General features: G+C 46.7%; 2 protein-coding genes across 3 annotated transcripts in view; both read left to right on the forward strand.

The window, feature by feature from the left end:
* Nucleotides 1–4,364, forward strand: part of RSRC1 (arginine and serine rich coiled-coil 1) — a 106,841-nt gene extending 102,477 nt beyond the window's left edge. Inside the window, exons 8-10 of the mRNA XM_051781294.1 lie at nucleotides 1,060–1,166; nucleotides 1,999–2,145; nucleotides 2,960–4,364. Coding sequence (XP_051637254.1) covers nucleotides 1,060–1,166; nucleotides 1,999–2,145; nucleotides 2,960–3,052 — 347 coding nt within the window. The 3' untranslated portion in view covers nucleotides 3,053–4,364. The remainder of the gene's footprint in view (nucleotides 1–1,059; nucleotides 1,167–1,998; nucleotides 2,146–2,959) is intronic.
* An 8,031-nt stretch (nucleotides 4,365–12,395) lies between these two features.
* Nucleotides 12,396–26,116, forward strand: MLF1 (myeloid leukemia factor 1). 2 transcript variants are annotated; one of them, XM_051781894.1, is made up of 8 exons: nucleotides 12,396–12,535; nucleotides 17,563–17,734; nucleotides 20,407–20,451; nucleotides 21,340–21,426; nucleotides 21,720–21,848; nucleotides 23,420–23,579; nucleotides 23,844–23,970; nucleotides 24,219–26,116. In XM_051781894.1, the coding sequence occupies exons 1-8, from the start codon at nucleotides 12,489–12,491 to the stop codon at nucleotides 24,322–24,324; spliced, it is 873 nt and encodes a 290-aa protein (XP_051637854.1). In that variant the 5' UTR covers nucleotides 12,396–12,488; the 3' UTR covers nucleotides 24,325–26,116. The 2 variants fall into 2 exon arrangements, with proteins under 2 accessions (XP_051637854.1, XP_051637855.1); XM_051781895.1 differs by lacking the exon at nucleotides 20,407–20,451 and having other exon boundaries at nucleotides 12,397–12,535.
* The last annotated feature ends 612 nt before the right edge of the window (nucleotides 26,117–26,728 follow it).

Below are 26,728 nucleotides of genomic sequence, written 5' to 3' on the forward strand. Positions count from 1 at the left end.
TGTCAAACAAGTCCTGCACTAATGGGCTCTGCTTCCTCACTCCATTTACCCCCTTAATGTCCCTGATGTCATTGGGAGCATTCAGGGATTTTTGCCCCCTAATTTGTCATTCCCATCAGTTTGTGTAGGATCCATGTGAGATCCTGGAACTGGCTGGGATTTTGGGAAATCAGAGCTGAGCAGCTGATTTTAAATCTCCTTTCCCTGCCTTTCTGATCCATGGCTTTAATCAGGATCCCTTTATTTCCCCTCAGGCCAGGTGGGCCCGAAAACTCCATGGATTATGACTCCCTCTCCCCAGCAGGGCACTGGTATATTTGGTTTATGCCAAAAAATCCCTAGGAATGTGTTTTAAAGGAGAAGACTTCAGCAGCCAGGCAACTTTTAAACACAAGCTTAATTCCTTCTAAATTAAAAATAAAACAGGATTAAACTGTACTTCTGGGCTTTGCTGCAGTGCAGCTCTTGGCATCTTGGAATCATGGAATGGTTTGGGTTGGAAGGGACCTTAAAGCCCATCCAGTACCTCCCTTGTCATGGGCAGGGACACCTTCCACCAGCCCAGGTTGCTCCAACCTGGCCTTGGACACTCCCAGGGATCCAGGGGCAGCCACAAGTTCTTTGGGCAACCTGTGCCAGGGCCTCACCACCCTTCCAGTCAGGAATTCCTTCCCAATATCCCATGTAAACCTCCTCTCTGTCACTGGGAAGCCATTCCCTGTGTCCTGTCCCTCCATCCCTTGTCCCCAGTCCCTCTCCAGCTCTCCTGGAGCCCAGGGCTCTCAGGTCTCCCTGGAACCTTCTCTTCTCCAGTTATCCCACAAGGACTTCTCTGGCAAATTCCTGTCAGCACCTGGAATGCTGTCCCAGGTTGAGCAGGAATGGCCAACACTGTCCCCTGCTGTTACCTTCACCCAGGGAGTTTTTTAGGGTATTTTAGGCTGCATCACACGTTGGGATTTTCCTGGTACTTTCTGAACTATACTCAGGGAACCTCTTGGCCAGGGTTTGATGCCAGGATTGCACTAAAGCCCCCTGTTGTCCCCCCTGCCCTTGCAGACCAGGCCACCCTCGTGGACCAAGTGAAGCGAGTGAAGGAAATCGAAGCGATCGAGAGCGACGCCTTCGTCCCCCAGACCTTCCGGTCGAGCAAAGAAGTCAAAAAGGTACCTTTTCAATATTCCCACGTTCCTTTCCTGCTGCACAACCCTCTGAGAGCCAGCAGGAAGCTGTGCCATGAAGGCATTTCCCATTGCTGAAAGGGCATCGATGGTGACAGCCTTAAACCCCAGCGGCCCCTCTCCGGTGTCGGGGGTGGGTTCAGAGAACACACTTAAATGTGGAAGAATTCTGTGAAGCAGAAGGGTTTGAAGACTTGTTTGAGGTAAAGCAGAATTAAAATCCCAAAGTAATCAGACATTTACACTGTAATTAAAGGGAGAAATATCTTGAATTCTGCTTAACTGGAGCCAGACTTTAAGACCACATTTACTCCCTGAAAAGAACCAGCTTGGTTTTCAGCTTCCCCAGATTTGACAGTTTTACCAGGATTTTGACCCCCCAGTCTTCTAGAGAACTCGGATGCTGTTGTCTTTGGAAGTGTGCAAGGCAAGGCTTTGTTCAGTTTTCCCACCTGGCAGGGAGGTGTTTGGAGTTACCACTGTTGGTTTCCCCAGGAACGTTCATTTTCTTGCCATTCCAGAAACCTCCGAGAAGTTGATGCAGCTTCTTCAGAAAGTGACCCAAGAACCCATCATTCCTGTTCTTCAGGCTCCCTCCTTGCCTTGGGCAATACCTTTTTTGGCACTCCATGTGCTTATCCTGGACCTTTGTCCATGGCCAGTGTGTTCCACCAAGCACACGGAGAAGTATTTCCATGAGGATCCTTTTGTGGGCGCATGTACAAAGGGAAGACAACTGAATGCTCAGTTCAGATCCTGCCACGTTTGGGAATTTGAGGATAAAATGCTTTAATTTTATGTATTTGTTTCTTTTTAGGTGACAGAACCTCCTGAGCTCCAACATGAACCTGTGACTGTCGGAGCAGGCGCCGCTGAGGCTGCAGCTCCTGAGAAAGAGCCTCCCCCTGCCAGCATTCCCACTGCCATCAAATACCAGGATGACAATTCCTTAGCCCATCCAAATGTAAGTGTGCTCATATTTATCCCAAATTTCTCTGTAGCTGAAGGAGAGCAGGGTCACACGACCCAACAGCCATTGGGTAATCTGTGCTCCGAAGGCACTGGGACAAAGAGGATCCCACTCCTTCCATCAGCCAGCAGAGTCATTCCAAAATAAGTTCACCAGTGATGTAGCTGTAGACTTACAAATGAACTTTACAACAAAATGTAACTCATGTAACACAGAGGAATTCAAGATCCTGTTCAATAAGAATTCAGGGCATACTGTTGGTGGAAGACTCAGAACTTGCCCAGTTTGTCAACTTGTAAAGCTTTAAATGCAGTGCAGACTTCAGGTAATTTTAAATCATGGGGCTGAACTTAAGCAAGTTCCTTCGTGAGCACTTTAACAGGAAATAAAAGGATTTGCATTGAGGTTTTTTAAGAGTTAGCAAGTTCAAAATGACTAAATGAATGTGAGTGTTGTATAATGAACCCAGTGAACAGGGAGCAGGACACGAGCAGTGATGAACTTGCTGGTTCAGGAGACTGAAACTTTGCTTTCCAATTATGATGATCTTTAATGTCCCTTCTGAAATTGGAAATTGGAGCCTTTGCTTTCCAGTTATTGTGGTCTTTAATGTCTCTTCCAAGCCAACCCATCCTGTGATTCCATGAGAAGTCTCTCTGTCCGTCTGATCTCCCCTTTGCGTTTAACCCCCGTGCTCAGCTGAGCTTTTCCCTTGGGCACTGAAATAGCCCCCAGATATTCCAGCAGGTTCTGACAAACAGAGAGTTCCTGAGTTGTGCCAACTTTCCCTCCTCTCCCCTGTCCCCAGCTGTTCATTGAGAAGGCAGAAGCTGAGGAGAAGTGGTTCCAGAGGCTGGTGGCCCTGCGGCAGGAACGGCTCATGGGCAGCCCCGTGGCCTGAGCAGCTCCCGGGAACATCAGGAGCCAGTTCTCCACCAATGCCAAGAAATCCCAGCATTCAATTGTTCTGTTCTCCTCTCCTGAGGGATTTTCACCCTCAGGCTGAGCTGTGCAGGCAGTAAGTGTTTCCTCTGAACAAACAGGGCTGTTCTGTCCGGGCTCTCTCCTGAACTCCTCGGGGGTGTTGCTGTGGGGGGTGTGACAGCACAGCAGGGCCATTCCCTGTTTTATATGGAATTCCTCAAGGGTGCAAAACAACTGACAGCCTCAGGAGATGGAATTTTATACCTCCCAGGCAAACAATTCTATCTAACCAGGGAGCAGTGGGGAGATAAATGGCAAGATGGGACTCAGGGCTCAGATTTCCCGGGACATCGGAGGCCAAGCGGAGCCATCCCAGAGCAATCCATCTCCTGCAGCTGGAGGAGGAGCCAGGGCAGGATGGAGGATCCAGGCAGGAGGATCCAGGACAGGTGGGGGTCACTGTTATCCCTTCTTCCTTCCTCCTCTTGGATCCTGGATCAGGCTCCTGGCTGAGGGAATCTTCTCCATGGATGTTCATCCCCCTGCTCGTGGTTCCTCACTCTGGGTGAGAAGGAACATCCCACATTTCCTTGACCATCTGCTGTACCTCTAAATGGGAAATGACACAAATGTCATAATTTAGATAGTGACCAGTTTTTATCAGTCTCAAACACACCTGTTTCTGTACAGAGTGACTGGTCCCAGGCCAGGAACTTTCCTTTGTCCAGGTGGGACTTTCAAATAATGAAAGATCTGAATTTAACCTGAATAAACTTCCAAAAAATCTGCCCATCATCCAGCTAAAAACAGGATATCAACCAAATCAAATAAAAATGTGGAAGTATTTCTTTAATCAAAGCTGTGAGAGAACTGTCCCATCAGGAGGAGTAAACTGAAGTGTGTGTCCCCCAGTGATAGACCTCAGCATTCCCATGGGAGTGAGGCTCTTTTTTGGGATTATTTTTCCTGATTCTCAGCCCTGTGGTGTTGAAAAATGGAGGATGATTCTGGAAATGTACTTTAGTTGTCTTGGTTTTTGTTTTAGATTCCTGATGTAAGAGGAAAATGTGTTAAATTTGCATTCTAACACAGTTTTACTTTCTTTTTGAAGTGTTGGATTTACTTTATCCTGCATTAAAATGTTCCAAGACATTTGCAGGAAAATCCGGGAGGAAAATTGTTCCCCTTGTTTCATTTCAGCATTTTCAAATGGTAAATATTTGTCTTGTTCTGTTTCCTAATCACCTTTTATGTCTCTTTCTTAGTAAATAAAAACTGTTTGATCTCCATGGAAGGTACAGCTGTGAATTCCTGGTTTTCACACATTATGCTGGATAATTTTGGTGGTTTTACTGGATGCAAAATGATTCCTTTTACTTGCAGCCCTGTGGAATATTAGAAAATACTACAAACCAGTCAGTAAATAAGACTTAATTGTACTAATATTTTATATATTTCCTATAATATTTTATATGTTTTATTTAATATTTTTATATATTTATATAAAATATATATTTTATATTATGTTTTTAATATTAATTTAATAGTAGTAAATACTATTTATTGCTTATCAATCAACATCTAAATCTGCCCAGCAAGTCCATGCTGGAGGAGAACTGGGAGCAAGAGCTGGAAAGAAAATGGGAATAGCATTTAAATAATCCCAACTGAATAGAAACAGGTACTTGTCTTAATCTTCTAAATCTTAATCTTGGACAATAATCCTACTTTTTAGTTTCTATGCTTTTAATTTCTTCTGCTCTTCTCATGTGTAGGGCTCTTCCCTACAGAAAGTATATTTTTTTTGGTTGTGTTTCCCACTTTGCTCCGTGCTCCTGGTGAAAGGGAATAGATTCCTGATTGGAAAAGGGAATGAAACAGCTGTTCATTAGTTTTCCAAGGGAAACAGAGGATCTGAGCTGTGTTTTGCAGCCTGCAGGGAGCAGTGACATGGTCTTGTCATTGGGGGCTGTGGTGTCCCTGATACACAAAATTCCTGCTGATGCCAAACTACCTTAACTGGGGTCAGGAACGGAGTGCAGGGATGGAAGATAATGCTGTAACTGGAGCCCTGACTCCTGGCAGTCAGCAAAGACCTCTCCCCTCAGGAATTCCATCAGGAAACTCATTTCCCTGGGTGTGGGAGCAGCCACCCAGGATTAACATCACTCTGGGCTGGAGTTGGGAACACTCAGGGAAAATAGGCACGGGCCCTTCCTGGTTCCTTGACTCATCCAGCACCTCCACAGCTATTTGTTAGTGGGATAATGGCTTGCAAAGGAGCTGTGCTTAGTTTTAAAATTATTATTATTGTTATTATTATTGGTGGTGCAGCAGCTCAGATAGTGGTATCTAAGGAAACACTCCCAGCCAGGAGATCAAGTGTTGCTCCTTCTGCTTCAGTCACTCCAGTGGGAGCAGGACTGGATGATCCCAGAATCCACCAGTAACCCAAAACCAGCCCTCTCATGGTTACACTTTTGTCAGCTGACAAGAAGGGAGTTATTTTTAGGGGAGATCCTTGAACTCCAGAGACCTGTCTGAGGAGAGATGGGCTTGAACCTGTGACTTCACCCACGCCTGACCCGGGGCTGCGGCGACTCTTCAGCTCAAAACAGTGATAAAAAATGCTAAAAATACTGTTAACCTGGGTTTAAAATGGTCCCCACTTGGAATTTGGACTCAGGGCAGCTTTGCCTGCTTTGTTTTTCCTGGCTGTTCTCTCCTCCTTTGGAAAGAAGAGCAGCAGTGGGTGGGCTGGATTAGGTGACCCTGGGAGTGAGTCACCCTGAGTCACTCTGGAATTGTCACTCCGGGCTGAGGGGACACCAAGTGCCTCCTCTTTCTGGAAGAAGCAGGAGCTGCAGCTCAGCCCTGGAGGGGAGGAGGGTGCTCAGTGCCACCAGCACAGCTGGGCTCCACTTCCAGCCCTGCTCCCACCATCCTCAGCCCCAACACCACAAAGAGCTGCTGGGATAAATCCAGAGGAGGCCACAGAGATGCTCCCAGGGCTGGAGCCCCTCTGCTCTGGAGCCAGGCTGGGAGAGCTGGGGATGTTCACCAGGAGAAGAGAAGGCTCCAGGGAGACCTGAGAGCCCCTTGCAGGGCCTGAAGGGGTTCCAGGAGAGCTGGAGAGGGACTGGGGACAAGGGATGGAGGGACAGGACGCAGGGAATGGGTTCCCACTGCCAGAGGGCAGGGCTAGATGGGATATTGGGAAGGAATTCCTGGCTGGGAGGGTGGGCAGGCCCTGGCACAGGTTGCCCAGAGAAGCTGTGGCTGCCCCTGGATCCCTGGGAGTGTCCAAGGCCAGGTTGGACAGGGCTTGGAGCAACCTGGGCTGGTGGAAGGTGTCCCTGCCCATGGCAGGGGGTGGAATGGGATGGGCTTTAAGGTCCCTCCAACCCAAACCATTCTGGGATTGTATGAACTGAGCCTTGTAAAGAGAAACCTTTTCCAGCACTGAAGCAGAAAGTGGAGCTTCCCAACAGCTGCTCCGAGCGCTTCCACGCCCTGCCCTTGGCTGTTCCATTTTCCACCGACTCCAAAGGGTGGGAATTGTCTCCCAGCACTGATCCCTGGGCAGGAGCTGAGCAGGGGGAGCTGCAGTGGGTGTTGCTGTTCTGCTCTGGGGGGAGCTGGGCCCGTTGGAAGGAGCTCATTACAGGAGCCAGCGCCGGGGATACATCAGGGCTGTGTTTGCACAGAGACCCCTCTAATTGCTCAGCCCCTCTCATGGTGTGTCTGCTCCTGTTACAGCTCTTTGGTGCAGATAAAAAGACTCCTGGAAGAAATCACCTCTCCAGCTCTGCCAGTCTGGAGGGCATCTCCAATGAGATTAATGATGTCTGCCTTAATAGAAGAAAACTTTGCATAAATGAGATTATGGTTTCTGCTGAAACCTGCCAACTCTTATTCATTTGCAGTAAATATTATCTTTAATTAAAAGTTTTAAGGTATCTTGTTGCTGAACTAATGAGATCTACAGTGATTTCCCTTAGGAATTAATTTACCTTCTTAATTCTTATTCATTTTGGTGATATGACTGTTTAAATCTGATTCAGACTTCAGAGCTCTGTTGAACACATTCATCTGGAACAAAAGGTCATTTTGCCATGTTGGAGTTTTGTTGGTATTTATAATTCTCTTGTTCTCTCTTCATTCCAGAGATCCCTGTTTGGGTTCCTGCCCCAAACATTCCCTCCTAACCCTTCTATTCCTCTTAACTCTTCATGCTGGGAGGCCTTTTTCCAGAGCCATTTCCCTTTGGATTGTGTTTTGTGTTCCCTCCAGAGCAAAATTCAATTATAGGGATGCTGAAAAAAACCCACCCTGATTGTGATCAAATTATTTATATAAAATATACTGAAACCTCTGGAAAATATTTGGTGCAACTGCTGAGAAATGCAGGGATATTTCTGCCTTTCTGTCTGGGCAATCATCAAGTCTAATTCCTCTACAAGGATTATTTTTAGGCAGCAGGGATGTTTAACACCTGGAGGTGAAAATTGCATTCCTGGATATGTGTTTCAGTGGGCAAAGTGCCAGGCAGGAACTGGGCTGGGAGAGTGGGAGCCAGAACCCTTTCTAGGGCTGGACATGATTTTCTAGGGCTGGCTAGATTTTAAAATATGTAATTACTAGGACTAAATTATAAAGTTCCCTTGTTCTAAAAATAAATACAGATGGAAGTGAAAAAAAGTAAATTTGTAAGGAATTAACTGGTTTGCACACACAAAGAAGAAACCAGGAGAAAAGAAAGAATTAATATTGTTAGTGTTCCTTAGCTCATTATCAGGAGATTTTTCCAGTGTGAATCCTGAGCCATCCTCTCAATGTCCAGGTCTGACATGGGTGGTTTAAAAGGTGGTTAATTAATTACCCTAATGAGGGGAATGGAGCAATCAGAGCAAACCTGGTGCTGGTGACCAGCAATGGTTTTGTTCTGCCTCTGACGAAATAATAAAACACCTCCTCAGGAGCATCTTGTCAGCCTTAACTGGGCAAGTGGAACCATATTTTAGGTAAGATGCAAACCATGGAGGAACAATTCTTGCTTTTTATGGGAAAAAAAGGCAATTTATTTCACTGTTCTTCCCAGTTTTCCCATTCCCCACCCGACAGTTGGTGAAACATTCCCGTGTCCGCCCTGCGACACTGCCTGTGGAGAATCAGGGATTATCCTTAAAAACTGCTCCTGTGTCTGTGCAGCTGATAAAAGCAGTCTGTTCCAGAGCCCAGGAGGGACTCCTGGCTGGAGGGAACTCCTGCCCCTGAACTTGCAGCTCCAAAAAAGGGTAAGAAACACGTTTTGTGGCCCGGGCCGAGCGCGCGCCGGCCCCGGGTATTTATAGAGTTGTCACCAACTCCTCCAGGCTGGTGATAACCTGCCATTTATAACTCACTGCCCAGCAACTTCCTCCAGCCCACCCCAGTGAGAGCATTATCAATGATGGAGGCACTAATAAATAATGCTGTTGGCAGGGCAACAGCCACCCCTCAGAGTGCTGGAGATCCTCGTGTTGGGATCACGATGGTCGGAGTCTTCCAGGTCCTCAACGGAGAAAAATGAGATTTTTTTTTTTTTGTATGTGTTTCTTCGAGGCAGCTGAAGGAACTGGGGACAAAGTACAATATAAACCACCAAACTGTTTACCAAATGCCAAGCTAAATGTAGGAATTGCCAGCTTGGATTACCTGCCACGTCTCTGTGGTGTCCAGTGTCTCTGAGTTATCCAGGCTGGATGTTCTGTAAGGAATGTCCCCAACAGCCCATTATTGTCATCCCAACTCACATCCAAGACATCCAGGATAAACTTTTAGTTTAAATCTTTTTAGTTGGGATGTTACTTTTCAAATCATCTGTCCTTTGGAGACCTTCTGAGTTTTTGGCTTTAATTCCATCTTGGAGCAGTGAATTCCTGAGCTTCATTTTCCACCACGAGAACCAGCATTTCTTTTAATCAGCCCTAATTCTGTGACATTTCCCTCTACCTTGTCTTTGTGTTTTTGTTTAGCAAAGTACAAACTGAGGCATATAAATATTCTTAAAAAACAACAGAACCCACACCCAGCCAAGATTTGGCCCTGGGGGGAGAGTTGATCATTGATTCCAGGATTTGATCCAGATTTAATATTTGTTTAAATGGGCTCTGCTGCCATTGTGTGCATAAGTAGGGATTGATAAACCTTTGGCAGCACATGTGGAGCAGAGGGAATTCTGATCCAGAACTGCAGCTCCCTCATTTTGCCCAATGGCCAAGGGACCAGAAAATACACACTGAAGATGCTGAGCTTGGAAAGCATTCCTTAAATCCTGGAAAGTTCTGTCTGGCACTGGAAGGGAGAGAAAAAGGTCCTGCTCCAGCCTCAGCTGCAGGAGTTTTTAATGAATGGGATAAAGTCACTTGGCACTTGTTTTGGTGCTTCCTCCAGCAGCACGTCCAGGGGACAGCAATTCCTCTGGGAAGTGGCTGATTCTTCTCCAAAGCTGGAGAGGCACCAGGAGAAGGGACCCTGGGTGGTATTTTGGAGGCATTTCTCTTGCAAGCAGAAGAGGAACTGCTGGCAGCAGGAGGAAAGGCAGGAAAGGCAGTGCTGGGGCAAAATCTGCCTCAGGTTAATGGGGAACGTCACCAAAACTGAGCCCAGAATTTGGCCACGGCCTCAAGCCTGAAAAAACAGACAAAGAAAAATGAAAAATGGATAAAAAACCACACCTTGATTTCCCCAGTGCCTCCAAGAGCCCATTTCCACAGGAACTCACACCCAAGTTTACTTGGTTTTTACCAAGAAGCCACTTTTATTCACTGTTTAAAACCTGTGCCCACAGTTCAGATAATGGAATTATCTGAAAGGTCTTCCCTGCCTCAGGCTCTTGGCCTCTGAAGCTAAAAATGACTCTTGCTGCCTCAGCAGATATTATCAATTACAGGTTTCAATTAGTCCTGTGCAGAACAAGTGTGTTCAGTGCACAAATTCTCACAATATCCAGCTCAGATTAGGGCTGGTTTGACAGGTAGGGCAAGAATTAATTGTCAAGAAGAGTTTTCATTGTTCACCTTAAAAAAACAAACAACCCCAAACCAAACCTTTTATTACACAATTGCTTTTTAATTACATTTTTTTGCAGCCTGGGACTTCCAACAATGCAGGAAACATTTCTCTGTTTGCCCACCTATTGAGAACTAGCACAGGGTATTAAAAATAGGTCTTTTTCCAGCTATTTTGGACAAAAAGGAGAGCAGTGAGGGGCTGTGAGCAGCTCTGTGCTGAGTGTCCGTGTGCTGCCCAGCAATGTCAGCAGCAAGGTTGAAGGAAACCTGAGAGGACTCAGACAATCAGTGCTCAATCCCTGCACTTCTGGAGGGATCAGCAGTTCCTATTTACATTTTCAATGGATTGGCATCAATGAGGCCCCCTCCTCCTGCCAGTTGTTCCTTCCCAGGTGGGCTCAGAGCTGCAGTGCAATTCCCAGAGGTTCAAGTGTGTTTTTAGTGGGAGAGGCCTTTGGACAGTGCTGTTCCAGAGCTGATTTAATTCCATCCGTGACATCAGCCCAGTGCAGAGGCTTCTGCAAAGGCAGCTTGTTATAAATTGGTGGTAAATGTCAGATAAAAGCATCATTCTACTGCAAACAACAGGAGGTAGGTGTGTAATAACATTTACATTAATATTTCATTTAAGCATCTCTTCAGTTCACAGTCACCCAGACCAGTAACTTGTACTAGTACTGAAATAAGATGGCAAGAATTTGCAACAAAAAAAATAGTCAAATTCACTGAAAAGGAAGAGAATCATGGAATGGTTTGGGTTGGAAGGGACCTTAAAGACCATCCAGTTCTACCCCCTGCCAATTGTTCAATCTGTGGATTGAATAACTGCAGTGAAGAGGTTAATATTATATATTCTATATATTTTATATGTATATGTATTTGTAATATTGTGTGTGGCTTGAAACAAAGCTGAATTCTGTCTCTGGGCAATAAAAACATCATAACTGGCACGAGATTTGGTTATAAAAAATCCAAAAAGCAACAGAATTCCCTTCCCTGAGCTGTTTGATTCCCTGATCTCTCCTCCTCAGTGTACCTCAGGAAGGTGTCCCTGCCCTTGGCAGGGGGTGGCACTGGATGGGCTTTAAGGTCTTTCCAACCCAAATAATTCTGTGAGTCCATCATCTTTCCCTTAAAAACTGGGATATTGAAAGAGATGTGAGGAGAGTAGGGAACAGAGGGAACAACCCCCAGGGCTCAGAGCTCTGGGTCACTTCCAAGCACATAAACATTTTTTCCACAATCCTCCCATTTTATGAAGAATGAAGGTGAGATTCCTTTACCTCTGGTTCTTTCGGGCTGTTTTCCTTCAGAACTAGGTTTATATGTGCCCACAGTTCTTATCCACACCTCTAAATGATCCCAACCTCTGCTCTCCAGGAAGCCCTGACAGGACTCTCCATGTGTTTGGAATCAGAGAACATCACAGAATATTGTATTTAAAATCAAGTCATGGCAGGACTCGGATGAGCTTAAGGGTCTTTTCCAGCCTTAATGATTCAATGATTAAGGTTGGAAAAGACTTCCAGGATCCTTCTTTCACTGAAACCTCCCTTTGATAACCATTCCCCGGGTTTGCTGAGGGATTTTTCCTTTCCCTGTGAGCCCCTTTGTCCCTGCTGGGAGCCCAGGATTCCTTTTCCCTGTTGGACTGTGATCCCCACCCTTCCCTCTCCCAAGGCCGGTGCAGTTAAGGAACAGAGTGAACCTCCACAAAGCCTTGGAAACAGGATCTGCCTGGTCGGTGCAGTGTCAGGTAACCCTGGCACCAATATCCCACTCTCTCCCTGCTCGGTGTGTCCTCAGCGCTGTATTTCCCTGGAATAGCTGTTTATGGATATTCCAGGGCAGGCTCCTGATGCTTTCCAGTCGTGCTGAGGCCAACGCGTGTTTCCAGGGCGCCGCAGCTTTATTTTCCTGCCAGAGGGGCCGCAGCTTTATTATTTTACTGCCATCTACTGGAAAAAACAGAATTATTTTTAAAATTGTTCAGGAACGGGCTGAGGCCGGGCCTGCGCCCCCCCCGCTCTTCCTCAAGCCGGGCCGGGCCGGGCCGCGCTCCGCGGCCTCACGGGGCAGAGCGGGGCTTCAGGAGGGCCATCCCGAGGCGCAGCGCGGCCCCGATTCCCGCGTTCCCCGTTCCCGCTTCCCCCAATTCCCGGATCCCGGGAACGCTCCCGGAGCGGCGGCCCCGCGGTTGCCACGGCAACGGCGGCGCGCGGGGAGGCCCCGCCCCTGGAGGCGCGGCGGCCAATGGGAGCGCTCGCTGTGGGGTCACGTGGTGGGCGGGGCGGCGCGCGGCGCGGTGAGGAGGGGCCGCGCGGGGCCGGGGGCGCGCAGAGCGCACAGACCGCCGCCATGTTCGGGGGGCTCGGCAGGTGCTTCGAGGAGGATCCCTTCTTCAGGTGAGGGGCGGGCGGGGACCGGCGCTCCGGGGGAGCCAGTTTGGGGCTGTAAAGGGGCGGTTGGGGTGCGTGTGAGGTGACAAGGAGCTCCGGGGACCGTCAGGGGTGGTGGGTCGGAGGCAGTCGTGGGGCTGCGAAGGGCCGGTCCAGGGCTGTAAAGAGGCGGCTGGGATGGGTCTAAGGCGGTGGGGGACTAAGGGACCGCCTGTGTTACGAGGCGCCGGCCGGGGGTTGTAAAGGGGCTGCCGGGGCGGGTGTGAGGGGCCGACCGGCGATGAAGCGGCTCCGGGCGCCGCGGGAGCGGGGTCTGTGCGGGTCAGAGGGGTCGGTGGTTGAAGGACGGGGTCGGTGCGGGTCAGAGGGGTCGGTGGTTGAAGGACGGGGTCGGTGCGGGTCAGAGGGGTCGGTGGTTGAAGGACGGGGTCGGTGCGGGTCAGAGGGGTCGGTGGTTGAAGGAGGGGTCGGTGCGGGTTGCAGGGCTCGGTGCCGGTTGAAGGACGGGGTCGGTGCGGTTTAACCGCCGCTGTGTTCGCACCCGGCACCGCCCGGGCCCCCGGAGCCGAGCAGGGGTTAAAGGCTGTCAGCGATGTCCAACAGCAGAGCCGGGTCTGTGCCTCCCCTCCCGGCCGGGAAGGGCTGAACCCCCGTCCCGTGGTGGCACCGACTGAGGGGGAATGGTCACCTCCCTTGGATGGAGTCTCTTGATTGTGTTTTGTCCTTTTTTTCCTAAACACAGAGGCTGAGTGTTGTAGCTTTTCCGGATTTAATTATTTATTTGTTTAGCTGTCTCTCGGCTCTTGTCAGTGCCAGCACTACAGGCAGCACCCGGTGTTCTTCGGTTAAGACTTTACCAACGCGTGCATGAGAGCACTGAGGACAAACTGTCTCCTTGTGCTGTTTCCAGAAGGGATGTTGGTGCTTTTTCTCGCTGATTGATTTTTTTTTTTTTTTTTAGTTCTTATTCCCTGGGAGGGTGGGGAGGCCCTGGCACAGGTTGCCCAGAGAAGCTGTGGCTGCCCCTGGATCCCTGGGAGTGTCCAAGGCCAGGTTGGAGCCACCTGGGACAGTGGGAGGTGTCCCTGCCCATGGCAGGGGGTGGAACTGGATGGGCTTTGAGTTCCCTTCCAACCCAAACTTGTGATTCTATTTCTACACCATGAACACAGTGGTGGGTCATGTCTGTGTATTCAAGTTTAAGATCAGTTGATTCCCTGTGGGAATCTTCTTTTGCCACTGGAATCTAAATCTGAGTAGTGAGTTGTGCAAGTCCTTCTGCCCTCAGCCCAAACTGCTGAGTTATCTGCTCTGGCCCCATGTTGTGTCTTTGGTCAGAATCTAATCTTATAACAGCAGGTGAAAATGGCATCAGAGAACTCTGAGGAGCCTCAGTAATTGTTGTTAATCTTTAGAAAAACTATGAGGGATTTAATTACAGCCAAAATGAGGGGTGAGGCCTGGGGGGTGGATGAGGAAGGGGAATCAGGCCCTGTGCTGTGGGTTTGTTGTCTGATCTCCTGGTTACGGGGTGTTGTGGCTGAGGCTGCTCAAAGGACAGCCCTCTGCTGAGCTCCAGCACATTCCGAGCAGTGGGGGAGTTCCCAAAGCTCTGCTGCAGGGATTAGTGCACTTGGTTTCCAGGAATATTCCTGCTGTTACAACAGCTCCTGAGTTCCCTGCAGGAAACTTCCCTGTGCGTGGAATTAAAGTAATAATGGAAATTAAGTCTTGTTTGAAATATCTGTGGCTTTCTTCTTATTTATGAATTTTATTTATTGTTATTGTAGCCACTGAGGTAGGGAAAGAAGATTACAGGAGGCAGAGGAAGGGAGTGTGCGTGAAAGAGATGAGGTGGATGTTGAGGCTCATTTTCTTGGCTCTATCCTTGTAAATCTGTTTTGCATATCGTTAAGAAATGAGCTTATTACTGAGATAATCTTATCTCCAAATAGTGTAATAATGAGCTTGTGTTGCCTCATAAGGAGAGGTTTTGATGCTGAACTGGAAATAGTGCCTGGGTTCGAGTGCCCACGTGTGAGCAGCTGTCCCAGGGAAGCACCAGTCACTCACCAAAGGTGTCCAGCTGGATCCAGCCCTGGAACCCTGGGCAGGTGCAGGACCTGTGTCTTCCCTGCCAAGAGCACTTGGCCTGTGCTTTTAATGCACCAAAGCACAGCTTTTGTGGTGTTGTGCCAGCTGTTATCTCCAGAGGGGATCTGCAACTGCAGCCTCCCAGAACGTCCTGAGGGGGGAAAGGATATCTAATGTTTATGTCTAAGATATTATCTAATAAAAACGTATCTGAGAAATATATCTAGTAACAAGAAATACATCTAACAACAGGAAATATATCTAAGACAAAATACACTTTTCAAGAAGAGTAAAAGGAATTTGTTTTAAGACACTGATTTTTCACACCCTCCAGTAAGGAGTAAAACTGTACTTTTGCTATAACACCCTGAAAGGTCTTAGCTGGAAAACAGATCCTTAAACTTTGGAGCTGTCCCCTTTATTAACCCCTGCAAACACCTGACTGTCAGGTGAAGGTCAGGTTAATATGCAGTAGACAAAATTTTGTTACTGCAGAGTAGTGGAACAACAAATGTATAAATTGTTGGTCTCCATCCAGAATTTAATTTTAAAAATAATACAGTTTGTGACATGTGAAGGGCATGAAGTTGATGTGCAACATTCTTATGGAGCTCCCTTTCTACATTACTTTTATGCTATAACAGAAATGTCTTTCTCATCACAAGTATCTTTTGCCCCCTAAAAGAGATCAGAATTAAAGTCAGATGTAATCAATAAAAATCAGAGTATTCTACACCTCTTGCCATCCCATAAAATCAGTGATTGGAGCAAGGATCTGAAAGTCTTGCATCCTGCACTGCAGAGACTTGTCCAGTCCATCTCTATTTTTAAGGGTGACCTCCTCCTTTTGTAACTGTGGTTTGAGTTTCAGTCATCAGAGCCATCAGTGTTTAATTCCCTGGAATCCTTGTGTCCCAGATGGGTTCTCTGTTCCCTTTCCTTTGGTTTTGCCCACTCCAGGTCATACCAAAGCTTGACAACACTGGATCTTTTTAGGGCTGGCTCCCTAAAATATCCCAAGGGAACTGGGAGACTTCCCTTCTGTTCCTGGGCTGTCACTCCACACTCTGGATCCTCATTCCCTGTCTCTGGCAGTGAGGAGCTGGATTTCCAAGATATTTCATAAATCTTTAATTCAAACAAACAAACCACAACCCCCCAGGGTTCCAAGTGCAGATGAGGTGTGTTACAGCATGTTTTTGATGCTCAATTCCACCAGTTTTCCCTGTTTCCATTAAATCTCTGGAGTCTTGTCTTGCTCCTGTGTTGTGGGTAGTTTGTGAGTGTCCTGCTTTTGAACTGGAAGGGGCTGGGGAGAATCCTGATATGGATCAGTTCCTGCTGGAATACAATTCCTGTTTATTTGTGTTTGGTGACCAAACTATCTGAAGCTGGAGATCTGATGGAATTGTGCAGGTCCTGGGGAGGTGTTTGTGTCCTTCCCTCCTCTTGGCTCATGCCTCCACTTTTTCCATCTGTTCTTCATCCTGAAGTGTGGGAACAGCTCCTTATCATGGCAGGGCTGGAGCCAAAGCTGGGAGTTGGGCCAGAGGCTGCTCCAGGACAGCACTAAAATGCTTTAAACTCTAAAGATCTCCTTGCACTGGGTGATTTTAAGTCTGGGTGTAGCTTAAAGGGATACTTTTAGTTAAAAATCCTGTTTGGGAATTAATCCTGCGTCATGTTTTTATCACTTAGAGGAGAAAAAAAAAAGTAATTAAATGCAGCTTTGGCAGAGGATCAAACTGGGCACGTGAGGTGGAAACTGGGGGCTGGAGATAAGGGCTGGGGAGCAGAAAGGCTGTCCAGGAGATAATGGGCATGGAAGGAGCTGGAGGGACAGCCTGAAGCTTTTCCTCAGGAGATATCCCAGGAAAGGTTGTGGTGTCCTGGAGAGATGAGGGTGTGGGGAGTGCCAGGGATTGAGAGGAGGGAGGATGAGGTGCTGTTAAGTCTAAATAAACATACCTGGGAAGTGACTGTTCATGTTAATAGAGTGGCTTTCAGTGGAATGGCAAAGAGGGAAATTAGATGGAGGGAGGAAATAATCCATGGTTTTGTATGGGAAGTGTTAATTTGGAGTTTGGACCTCAGGCCACAGCTGCCCATCCGTTGTGCTCCTGAAAAAATCCTGGTTTGCTCCTCTTTTGGCCTCAACTAGAAATATTTAATTCTTGTCCAAATTAGAAAATGCAGAAAATTAAGAAAGTTGAGCAATAGTTTCCCTGCAAATCAAACTTTGGCAATGTCAGTGGGGTTCTGTAGGTTTTTGGGAGAGGAGAAGGGGAGGAAACCAACAGGAACACAGAAAGTCAGTGGGAATCTTTGTTCCTCAGCAGAGAAAAGGGATGTGGGAACATGATTTGTGGAGAGGGAAGGCAAAGGTGCAACAGTGGGTGACTAAAGGAGATGGAGCTGGCCTGAATTTAGAGGATAATGTGGATTTTCAAGCATCTGGGACAAGGAGGAGGAAAAGAAGGATGGGAGCTGGCAGCAGAATAAATTTGAGGGGTGAGGAGGGGGAATCCAGTGGGACATGAGGAATTCAGTGAGTAGGACTGTGCCAGGCTTTGGAAGATGAAAGGGGGAAAATCAAAAATAAATTCTTTTAATATCAGGTGTTGGAAGTGAAAATAGAGATAAATAAAACATAGGTGAGTTTATAGTTCCTGGCAGAGAATAAACATAGGCTGGAGTGGGAGATGGCTGGGAAGGATGGAGTATTTCTGGAAAAGACAAGGAAAAAGTAATACAGACATTGAGAAACAAAAGAGTTCATTAGGAACTGGAGATTGTCCACTTGGGTCCTGTGAAAATAAAGGTTTTTGCATAAAGAACCATGTGGAACGATGGCAAAATGGGATTTGAAAGCTTTCAGAGCCATTGGATGTGGCTCGGAATGAACTCCAGCGAGTCACCCTGTGGAATGTGTTTTCCAGGGATCCCTTTGCTGCCCACCATGAGCACGTGAGGCAGATGATGAGGAGCTTCTCGGAGCCCTTCGGGAGGGAGCCGTTCCCGAGCCTGCCCGAGGGCAGGGACAGAGGGGAGCGAGCGCTGGAGCGGAGAGCGCGCCCGGACTCCCGGCTGGCACCGCGCGGGACACGCAGGGTACGTGTCCCACTGCCCGGGGAGCGTGTCCCCCTGCCCGGGGATCGTGTCCCCCTGCCCGGGGAGCGTGTCCCACTGCCCGGGGAGCCTGTCCCCCTGCCCGGGGAGCCTGTCCCCCTGCCCGGGGAGCGTGTCCCACTGCCCGGGGAGCGTGTCCCACTGCCCGGGGATTGTGTCCCACTGCCCGGGGATTGTGTCCCCCTGCCCGGGGAGCGTGTCCCCCTGCCCGGGGAGCGTGTCCCCCTGCCCGGGGAGCCTGTCCCACTGCCCGGGGTACGTGTCCCACTGCCCAGGGAGCGGGCATTGCCTGGGAAACACGGCCCTGGGAACCTTGGTGCTGCTGTTTTCATCACCCAGCTCTGGGTATGCCCTGCTCAGTCACACACCATATTCCATGGACAAACCAAACACTTCATGCTTGGTTTAGTCAAGATTATGTAGTAAATGTTTCTGCTACATAAAGGCATTAAAAAATGTCCAAGGACATATCCTGGATATGGCTCTTGCCATCCCTGGAAGTGTCCAAGGCCAGGTTGGAGCAACCTGGTCTAGGGGAAGGTGTCCCTATCCATGACATGATCTTTTAAGGTCCCTTCCAACCCAAACCATTCCCTGGTATCTTTATGCCTCCCCTGTGCATTTTAGTGTCCTGCCTGTGGTTTTCTATGTTTGGCACATCCCTGTGTTTCACCCCCTAAGTAGAGATTTTAAACACAATTTCATCTTTGCAGCAGTGAATAAAGGCTTCACACTCTCTATTTGGGCTGATTCATAATGTTTGCTCTGGATACAAGCCTGTAACAATTAAAGCTCAGGGAAATTGATACAAAATTTAGTATTTCTAGATGTTGCCAACTGAGACTGAGACCTTGGCAGCATCTGTGTTTGAAATGAAGTATCTTTTCAACTCTGGGCAGGCAGGACAGTTCTCTGCTGCCCTGCTGGAGCTCAGCTTTATCCCAGTGCTGTATCTAGAGAGGAGATACAGGTTGTTCCTTTCCCTCTACATATTTAGCAGCTGCAAATCTCCTCCTGAATGGAGTTTAAAAACCGTTGGAAGACAAAGGCACATGATGAGGGCTCGTGGCTCTGGGCCAGGTTTGGGTGGTTGATCCAGCCCAGATAGTCTGAGCTCAGTAAAGCAGAGCTCAAACCCAGTGTGTCATTCCTTCCCCTCCTCATCCACTGCCAGTCCCTTCAAATATAGAAGCTGCTGGATCTAATTAGGGCAGAGCTTTGCTCTGCTGATCCTTAGGCTTTGGATCAGCAGGTGCCTAAACCTGGATTTTTTCCTTTAGTAAAGGAAATGTCAAACTGCCTTTAAAGCTTAGGGGGTTGTGTCCCTGCTCCTGCAGGGAGGGGTCAGTGTGAACCCCAGCAAACCTTTCCTTTGGTTGCAGCAGGAAGTTAGAGGTCCAGGAACACTGTGAGAGTTTGAGAAGCACAAAGGAATTCCACACCTGCCAAAATCTTTCCAGGATCTTTTGATGTCCCTCATGTTTCACCAAAGACTTGGCAGATGTCACATGAGACTCAGCACTGATGAGTCTAATCATTTGCTCTGCCAGTGATTTAAACACTCAAAATTAGACTTTTATGTAGGAAAAGGCTGAACCCTTACTGCCATGTAAACTACACTTGTTTCAAATTACCCACGCTGATTGCTAGTGTCGTAATTTTATGTTTAATTAAACTGTAGCAGGCCTAAAACTGCTTTAAAAGAAACTAAATTGGTTGCAAAACCTGACAAGTGTGTCAGTAAAGCATTCAAATTTGAAACCAGCAGGTTTGCAGTGTCAGTTTTGAGGGAAGGAGGAGGAAAGGGGATGGAGCAGGAGGAATGGAGTGAATATCTTAAGAGACACTGTCATTTAGGTTTGTTGGGTTATTTGATTGTCTTGTGTATTAGACAACTACTTTACAGCTTTCAGTGTGTATTATAAACCAAAGTTTATGAACTTTTTATGGCTAACAACTTATTTGAGAGGATCTCCTTTTGCACTTGATATATATATATATATAGGAAAAAATAGATTATTTTTTACAGTTCTGCCCAGTGTGTACTGCCATAAATCTGAAGAGTTCCTGAAGATATTCCAGAACTGGATAATTCCTTCCTTCTGTAGTTACAGTTCCTGTGAAGGGTTTGGTCCTTCTGTGTGCCCAGTCTGTCTTTGGGCCGGCCTTTCTCTGACCCTCCCATCTTAGTTTCCTGGAAACACCCCAGTGTTTCCCAGGATCTCCCTGCCCTGTCATACTGGGATGCTCACTGGCAGTGGGTCAGAGGTGTTGATTTGTTGATTTTAATCAGCTTTCAGTGGTTGCACAGCTGGAGTGGAGCATTTCAGGCCATGTCTGGAGCTCTGAGCCATGTTTTAAATCACATCACAAGGGGGTTTGTGGTGTGCAAATGTTTCTCAGCCTCCAGCTCTAAGTGCTTTTAGTACATCTTTATCAATAGTTATTAAATGTGGTGGCAGCTCTCACTGTCTAATATCATTAGTATAAATATTTCTACATACCCAGAGACTACTTGATACTATTAATTACCAAGTTCTCCTGAGTGACTGGTTTGATTTGACTGGAAGTGTTTAATGTCACCTGCTGTCTATAGAACTTATTTCTGATAACAGGTAAAATACTTAAAGCTGTTGGTCCTTTTTTTTTTCCAGGCAACAAGCTACTCCCTCATGCCCTTTGCAGGCTTTGGGATAGGGGTTAGTATCCCAGGAGTAGCTGCTACTCCTGCTAGTGGGTGTATGCTGTGTGTGTAACCAAAGCATGGGCTCTGTGCTTGCAGTCTGCCTTTGGGGGTGAATATTCAGAGACAGGGAATAATATCCTTCAGCAAAGACTGTTTTTCCCCTTGCTAAATAAAAATGCTGGGCTTTGATCCCTGGATATGGATGGGATGATCCTTGGAGAAACTCCAAGCTCTGAGTGCTGCCTGTGGATGGACATTGGCAGCTTGAGCGTGTTTGTGGGGGTGATCCCACAAAACCAGGAGCTCTGGTCACAGCTGAGGCAAACCAGCTCCTGGATGTGGGAATCCCACTGCAACTGGCCTTGGAGTGTTGTTCTGCTGTAATTTGGGGGGCTGGAATATCCTGTAAAATATCTATAATCTGCCTATAATTCAGAGCCCTTAAGGATTCCAAATTCTTGTACTCAAGAAACGAGTTGAAGATTTTCTGTACCTGAATTTTACTTAGTTTGGGGCTTAAGCTGCAGATTCAGTTTTTAAACTTTGGAATTAATTTATTTCAGTTTAAAGCACGAAGGGTCACAAAGTACTTTTACAGCAGAACCTGATGAGGTTGGAAGGTACATGAAAACTTTTGTAAAATAAACTCATATTGTGGCCAGTTTGACATCTGAATGTCCAATCTTCCACTTCCATCTTCCCAATATCTCCAACTTAACCAAGCTTCCATGCTACCTTCAGTTTTCCTTGGAAAAGATGCATTTTGGCTTGTCTGTGTGTGTGAATTGCAGTCTGAAAACCTTTCTGATGCTCTGAGTTGCATTAAAAATGCATGTAAAAAACAGCTTCAGGACTGGAGGAGTCAGAAGAGTGTGTTTTAATTGTGATATCTTTTTATCAGGATGCAGATTTTGGGGATCCATTTTCTGCCATGGACAGGATGATGTCAAACATGAGGAACAGTATGCTGGAAATGCACAGGAAATTTGTAAGTTCTTCTAAAACTGCTTCTAAAATTAACTATTGAAGAATGACAGTTATTTGAAATATCACTCAGAAAAATGTTACTCATCTCAAGGAGACAGTGAGAATTTATATTTTTTGCCCAGACTATATTGTGGTTATAATTTTTCTTTAGTCTTTGAAAATAAAGTTGAGAGTGTTGCCCACCAGGCCTTATCCGGGGTGCCAGGAGGGTTAATTTAATCACAATAAAATAGTAAGAAATACCTGTTACCCACCAGATTTCACTGTTGTTGATGAGTTGCTGTTGCTGTGTAGGATGACCTGTCCATGAACCCCGATGGACACACGTTCAGCTCCTCCTCCATGATGACTTACTCCAAAGTGGGGGATGAACCTCCAAAGGTTTTCCAGGCCTCGGCCCAGACTCGCACGGCCCCGGGAGGTGTAAGTATTCCTGGCATCCAGCTAAAGCTGGGCTGCCCTTACCAGGATTGAGGTACCACACCAAACCACGCTTTGCTCAAAGTTCTTTTCACTGGAGAGAGTTACTCTTGTCATTCCCAGAATCTCTGAGGTTGGAAAAGCCCTCAGCCCATGGATCCCCCCTGTGCCCCATCCCCACCTTGTCCCCCAGCCCAGAGCACTGAGTGCCACAGCCAGGCCTTCCCGGGACACCTCCAGGGCTGGGCACTCCAAACCTCCCTGGGCAGCCCCTGCCAGTGCCTGACCACCCTTTCCATGGAGAAATGCCTCCTGATGTCCAACCTGAGCCTCCCCTGGCACAGCCTGAGGCCATTCCCTCTCCTCCTGTCCCTTGTTCCTTGGGAGCAGAGCCCAACACCCACCAGCAACACAAAGAAAATGTAAAAAGTGAGGAAAATACATGTCTCTCAAACACTGCTTTGTATTAAAGGCTTCTTAAAGGACTCTTTTCCTCCTTGTAATTTATATGCTTTAAATAGAACCTAAATAAATTATATGTTTATCCAAAACTGGAAAAACACTGCCAGAACAGCTGATTCTCCAAGGCAGCCTCTGATGTCTTTCTCTTTGCTATAATTAATCCTTTTCCTGCCCATTTAAACTCCAGGAGAGGCATCTATTTCTGCCAGCCCTGCCTTTGGATGCCCCCTTTGCTCAGGCATTACATAACCCTGAGCTGGAGCTGCCCTTCCAGCCACTTCCCTGCAGCTGTTGTGTCTAATTCTGCCCAGACCTTGGAACCTGAGCCCTGAAAGCCTAGAACTGCTCCCTAAAGGGGCAGCCCTGGGGCTGTGCCAGCTCCTGCACACACTCACTCATCACAGTGGGTCTAATAATACCCCATGGACAGCAGGATAAGTGGTTGCCTGGGTTTCAGGCCAGTCAACACCACAGCCTAATAATTAGTTGTTCCTCACACTGGGAATTTTGCCATTGGGTGTTGCTTGTTCTGTTGTCAAGGAGAATGTTGAAGACTTGGCTGTGTAGTAAATTTATACTGGGGTTTTTCCCCCCCTCCCCAATAATTAATGTCCAGTTAAGGTTAATCTTCCTGTCCGTTGGCAAAAAGAAAATAGACTTGATTTGTGTTTTGTTGGTGTATTTTCAGCCAACACAGTAAATGGGATAATTGGAAAAGCCTGTGAAACCTGACTTTTATCAAGGAAAGATATAAAACATTTGGGGGAGGAAATAACTTCACAAGGGTCTGGAGGGACAGGACACAGGGAATGGCTTCCAGAGGGCAGGGTTAGATGGAATATTGGGAAGGAATTCTTGGCTGGGAGGGTGGGGAGGCCCTGGCACAGGTTGCCCAGAGAAGCTGTGGCTGCCCCTGGATTCCTGGAAGTGTCCAAGGTCAGGTTGGAGCAACCTGGGCTAGTGGAAGGTGTCCCTGCCCATGGCAGGGGGTGGCACTGGATGGGCTTTGAGGTCCCTCCAACCCAAACCACTCTGGGATTCTGTGAACTGGTTTAACTTCTGTTTTGGTTGGAAAGATACTGATTTCCCCCCCCCTTTTTTTTTTTGTACAGGTTAAGGAGACAAGAAAAGCACTTAAGGATTCTGAAAGTGGCCTGGAACAAATGGCCATTGGCCATCACATCCAGGATCGGGCTCATGTCATCAAAAAATCCAAGAACTGCAAGACTGGAGATGAGGAGATGAACCAAGAATTCATCAACCTGGATGAAAGTAGGTCTTTTTAGGCAGTTCTCTAATGGGCTTTACACTGTTTCACATACCAGTGTGGGAGTTCCAGCTTGAGGCATCTTAAAAGGGACTTTAAACAGACTGAAAGTCTGCACATCAAATCCTCTTTCCCCAAAATATAGCTGCAGACCATGTGGAGAATCATGGACTACAAAATAAAAAATCACTACTCAAACTCACTGATATTCATTATGTTTATTTTCTTGTCTTTATTAAAAATAAACTGTAAATTTATCTGTGTTCCAGATGAGGCCCAGAGCTTTGATGAGGAGTGGCAGAAGGAGGTCATGAAGTTCAGACCATCCAGAACTAGAAGCTCTCTAGAAACTCCAAAATCCAGAAGTATCAATTATAAGGAGAATGGATCAAAAAGGTAAAAACAGTTTCCTACCTATATAAGGCAGGAATATATAATATATATAATAATAATATATATAATATATACCTATAAAAGGTAGGAATAATTTCCTGAATAAGGAAATTCCAGCAGCACAAGGAAAATCCAGTTCTGGAGCAGATGTGTTCATGAACAGCCAATTCTTGTCACCCTGAGGAGGAACAGCAGGTTTTATCCCTCCTTTTCCCATGGTGATTGTGATTGTTGTTGTTGTTTTTTTCCAGAGAGAAGCTGCTTGGAACTGGAGGTTCCAGAGTGCCCAAAGATTCCTTGGAGTCTCTCAGTGTGAAAGGAACACACGTCCCCCTCAACAAAAGCAACAGGAAATAAGTGGCCCCATTCCCCCGGGATGGAGTTTCTCCCAGCAGATAATGGTGCTCATGTCCATACAAATACACGGGATATGTGACCAATCTCTGTTTGTGTCGTGCCTTTGCTCCTCCTGGATGTTCCTCAACCTTCAGCTCCTCAGTTAAACCCTCTCCTTTCAGTGAACTAAAAAACCCAACAACTTTCTGCCTGAAAGCACTTTATGGATTATCACCAATTCTGTTAAAAAAAGCATTGATTTGCAAAGTTTTTCTGCTACAACTGCACCAGTCTCAGACTTTATCAAGCCTGGCAGTGCAGCTACTTTTCCCCACTCTATAAGTTGCACAGAAAATAAATTCTCTTCAGTTTGTGTGGCTGAAATGATTTTTAGGTGGTGCTTAATAGGAATTGGAGTACCTTAGAGCCACTATATATATCTCTCTCTTTAAATTCACACTGGAAATTCTTACAGAACCCCCCCATTCACCTTGTTTTAACATGAAGAAAAGCAAAATACTAAGATGGCAATACTTTATCGTTTTTAAGTTCATAAGCTGGGCTTGCACCTCATTTTCTGCTCCTGAAGTGTCCATTTTGTACCTCTGATGCTCTGTGTGTTTAGTTTGGAGTTGGCCCATCGCTGTTGAGGATTGTCTGTAGTAGCTTTTTATCACCTCATGTGTCCTAAGATACTCAGCTGGCACTTATTAATGGGAAAAACATGTGGGAGAAATGAGTTTAACTGGAATGATGTCACCATTTCTCCTGTTCTGAGGAGCCAGGAGAGCCCTGGAGACAGGAAACCATCTCCCCTCAGCTGAGTTTGTTCTTTGTGATGATCCCAAATCTCCATTTGATGTCCCTGGATGATGTTGTTTGAGTCTGATGTTCTAGAAAAGCCAGGAAAATCCCTGTATTCCAGGTGTCCACGTGCTGTTTTGTCACACAGAATTATCCACATGTTGTAGCATAAAGAATTTCTGTAAATTAAATAACATTACATAAATTCAAGACTATATTAAGTGTAGCCTTAAAAAGCACTGTTTATATGATAAAATAGCATTTGTAAGTTAAGAGTAATATTTGTTTGGCCAGAAAGCCTTTAAATCATATTTAATCTTCCTGCAGTTTCCCCAGATTATTTAAGTTTAATGAAATAATGTTTTTAATAATGTTGAAAAATAATCACCAGCACTTTTGTTGAGCTCTGACAAAGGGAAGGACAATTACTTGTTGTTTCTTGCAGTGGTCTCTTCCTGTTCTTAGAGCAAATATTAGTGGCAATAAGTTCATGTGATCAATTATTAGTGGCATTAATTGGGGTTATTCAACCATTTAATGAGCAGTAAAGGCAAGGGGGGGTCAGGGGATGCTTTGACACCCCTTAGAGCACAATCCAGGGGCTCCTTTTCCCTCCACTGAAGACAACATGGCTTTTGCAATTAATTTAATAGACAATATAAGGCTGTGGAGGCGTTTTCCAGGTATGTCACTCAAACTTCCCAGTAATTAACAGCAGCAAAGTTTTCCAAGTTGGAACTTGAGTAGGAATGTTGGAGAGACTCTGGTGTTCAACGGAAAATTCACCTGACAAGTTGGATTTCTGTCTGAGGTTAAAAAAAACCATGATACAGACATGTCATAATAAAACAAGCACATCCTTTGGTTTGGAAATTACAGCGGGAAGGGGCGAATATTCCTTATGGATCACTTTGTTATGCCAAGACTGTTCCCAGTGTAATGCATGAGAAGCTGGTCTCTGTAGAACCATCTGAAACTGCAGTTCTTGAATAAAGTTATTTATTATTTATGGGGTTGCTTTGGTTTATTCTCCGCCACAGAGGGACTCGTGCATTATTTAGTTTGGGCTCTGAAATATTCCGGTGTGACACGACCAGGGAAAGCTGGGCTATGGAAGGAGTCCCTGCCATGGCAGGGGGTGGAATGGGATGGGCCTGAAGGTCCTTCCACCCCAAACCACTCCGGGGTTCTATGGAAACCCCTCAGTTTCCAGAGGAAAATGTGAATTTTCCACAAAAAGTTTGAGAGAAGGAAACTGCTGGAAGCGGGACTCGAGTATGGAGAGGGCTGAGCCGTTCCCAACTTCAGAGCTGCTCCTGGAGCCTTCCCCGGGATGAAAAACTTCCTAGTTTATCCAACAGCGGGGAATTTTTTTATATTGAGAACATATTTAACGTTTCACAGCCTGTTCCAGATGGGTCCCTGTGCCGCACACACCTTCCCGCACATCGCGGGATCACCTTCCCCTAGGACCGAGAGCCCTTGTTTGTAACCGCTAATTGTTAACAGTTGTTTCTAATTAGTAATTAGAAACAACTCCAGCTGTAGCTAATGACTAACAATCCCTAAACTCCACCTGCCCGCCCGTGGATGGTGTCCCCTCACTCCCTCCCAGGCTCCG

Source organism: Manacus candei, unplaced genomic scaffold (genome assembly GCF_025592945.1).
Source record: "Manacus candei isolate 608988 ecotype Guabito, Panama unplaced genomic scaffold, ASM2559294v1 h1tg000015l, whole genome shotgun sequence".
In the NCBI taxonomy this organism is placed as follows: Eukaryota; Metazoa; Chordata; class Aves; order Passeriformes; family Pipridae; genus Manacus; species Manacus candei.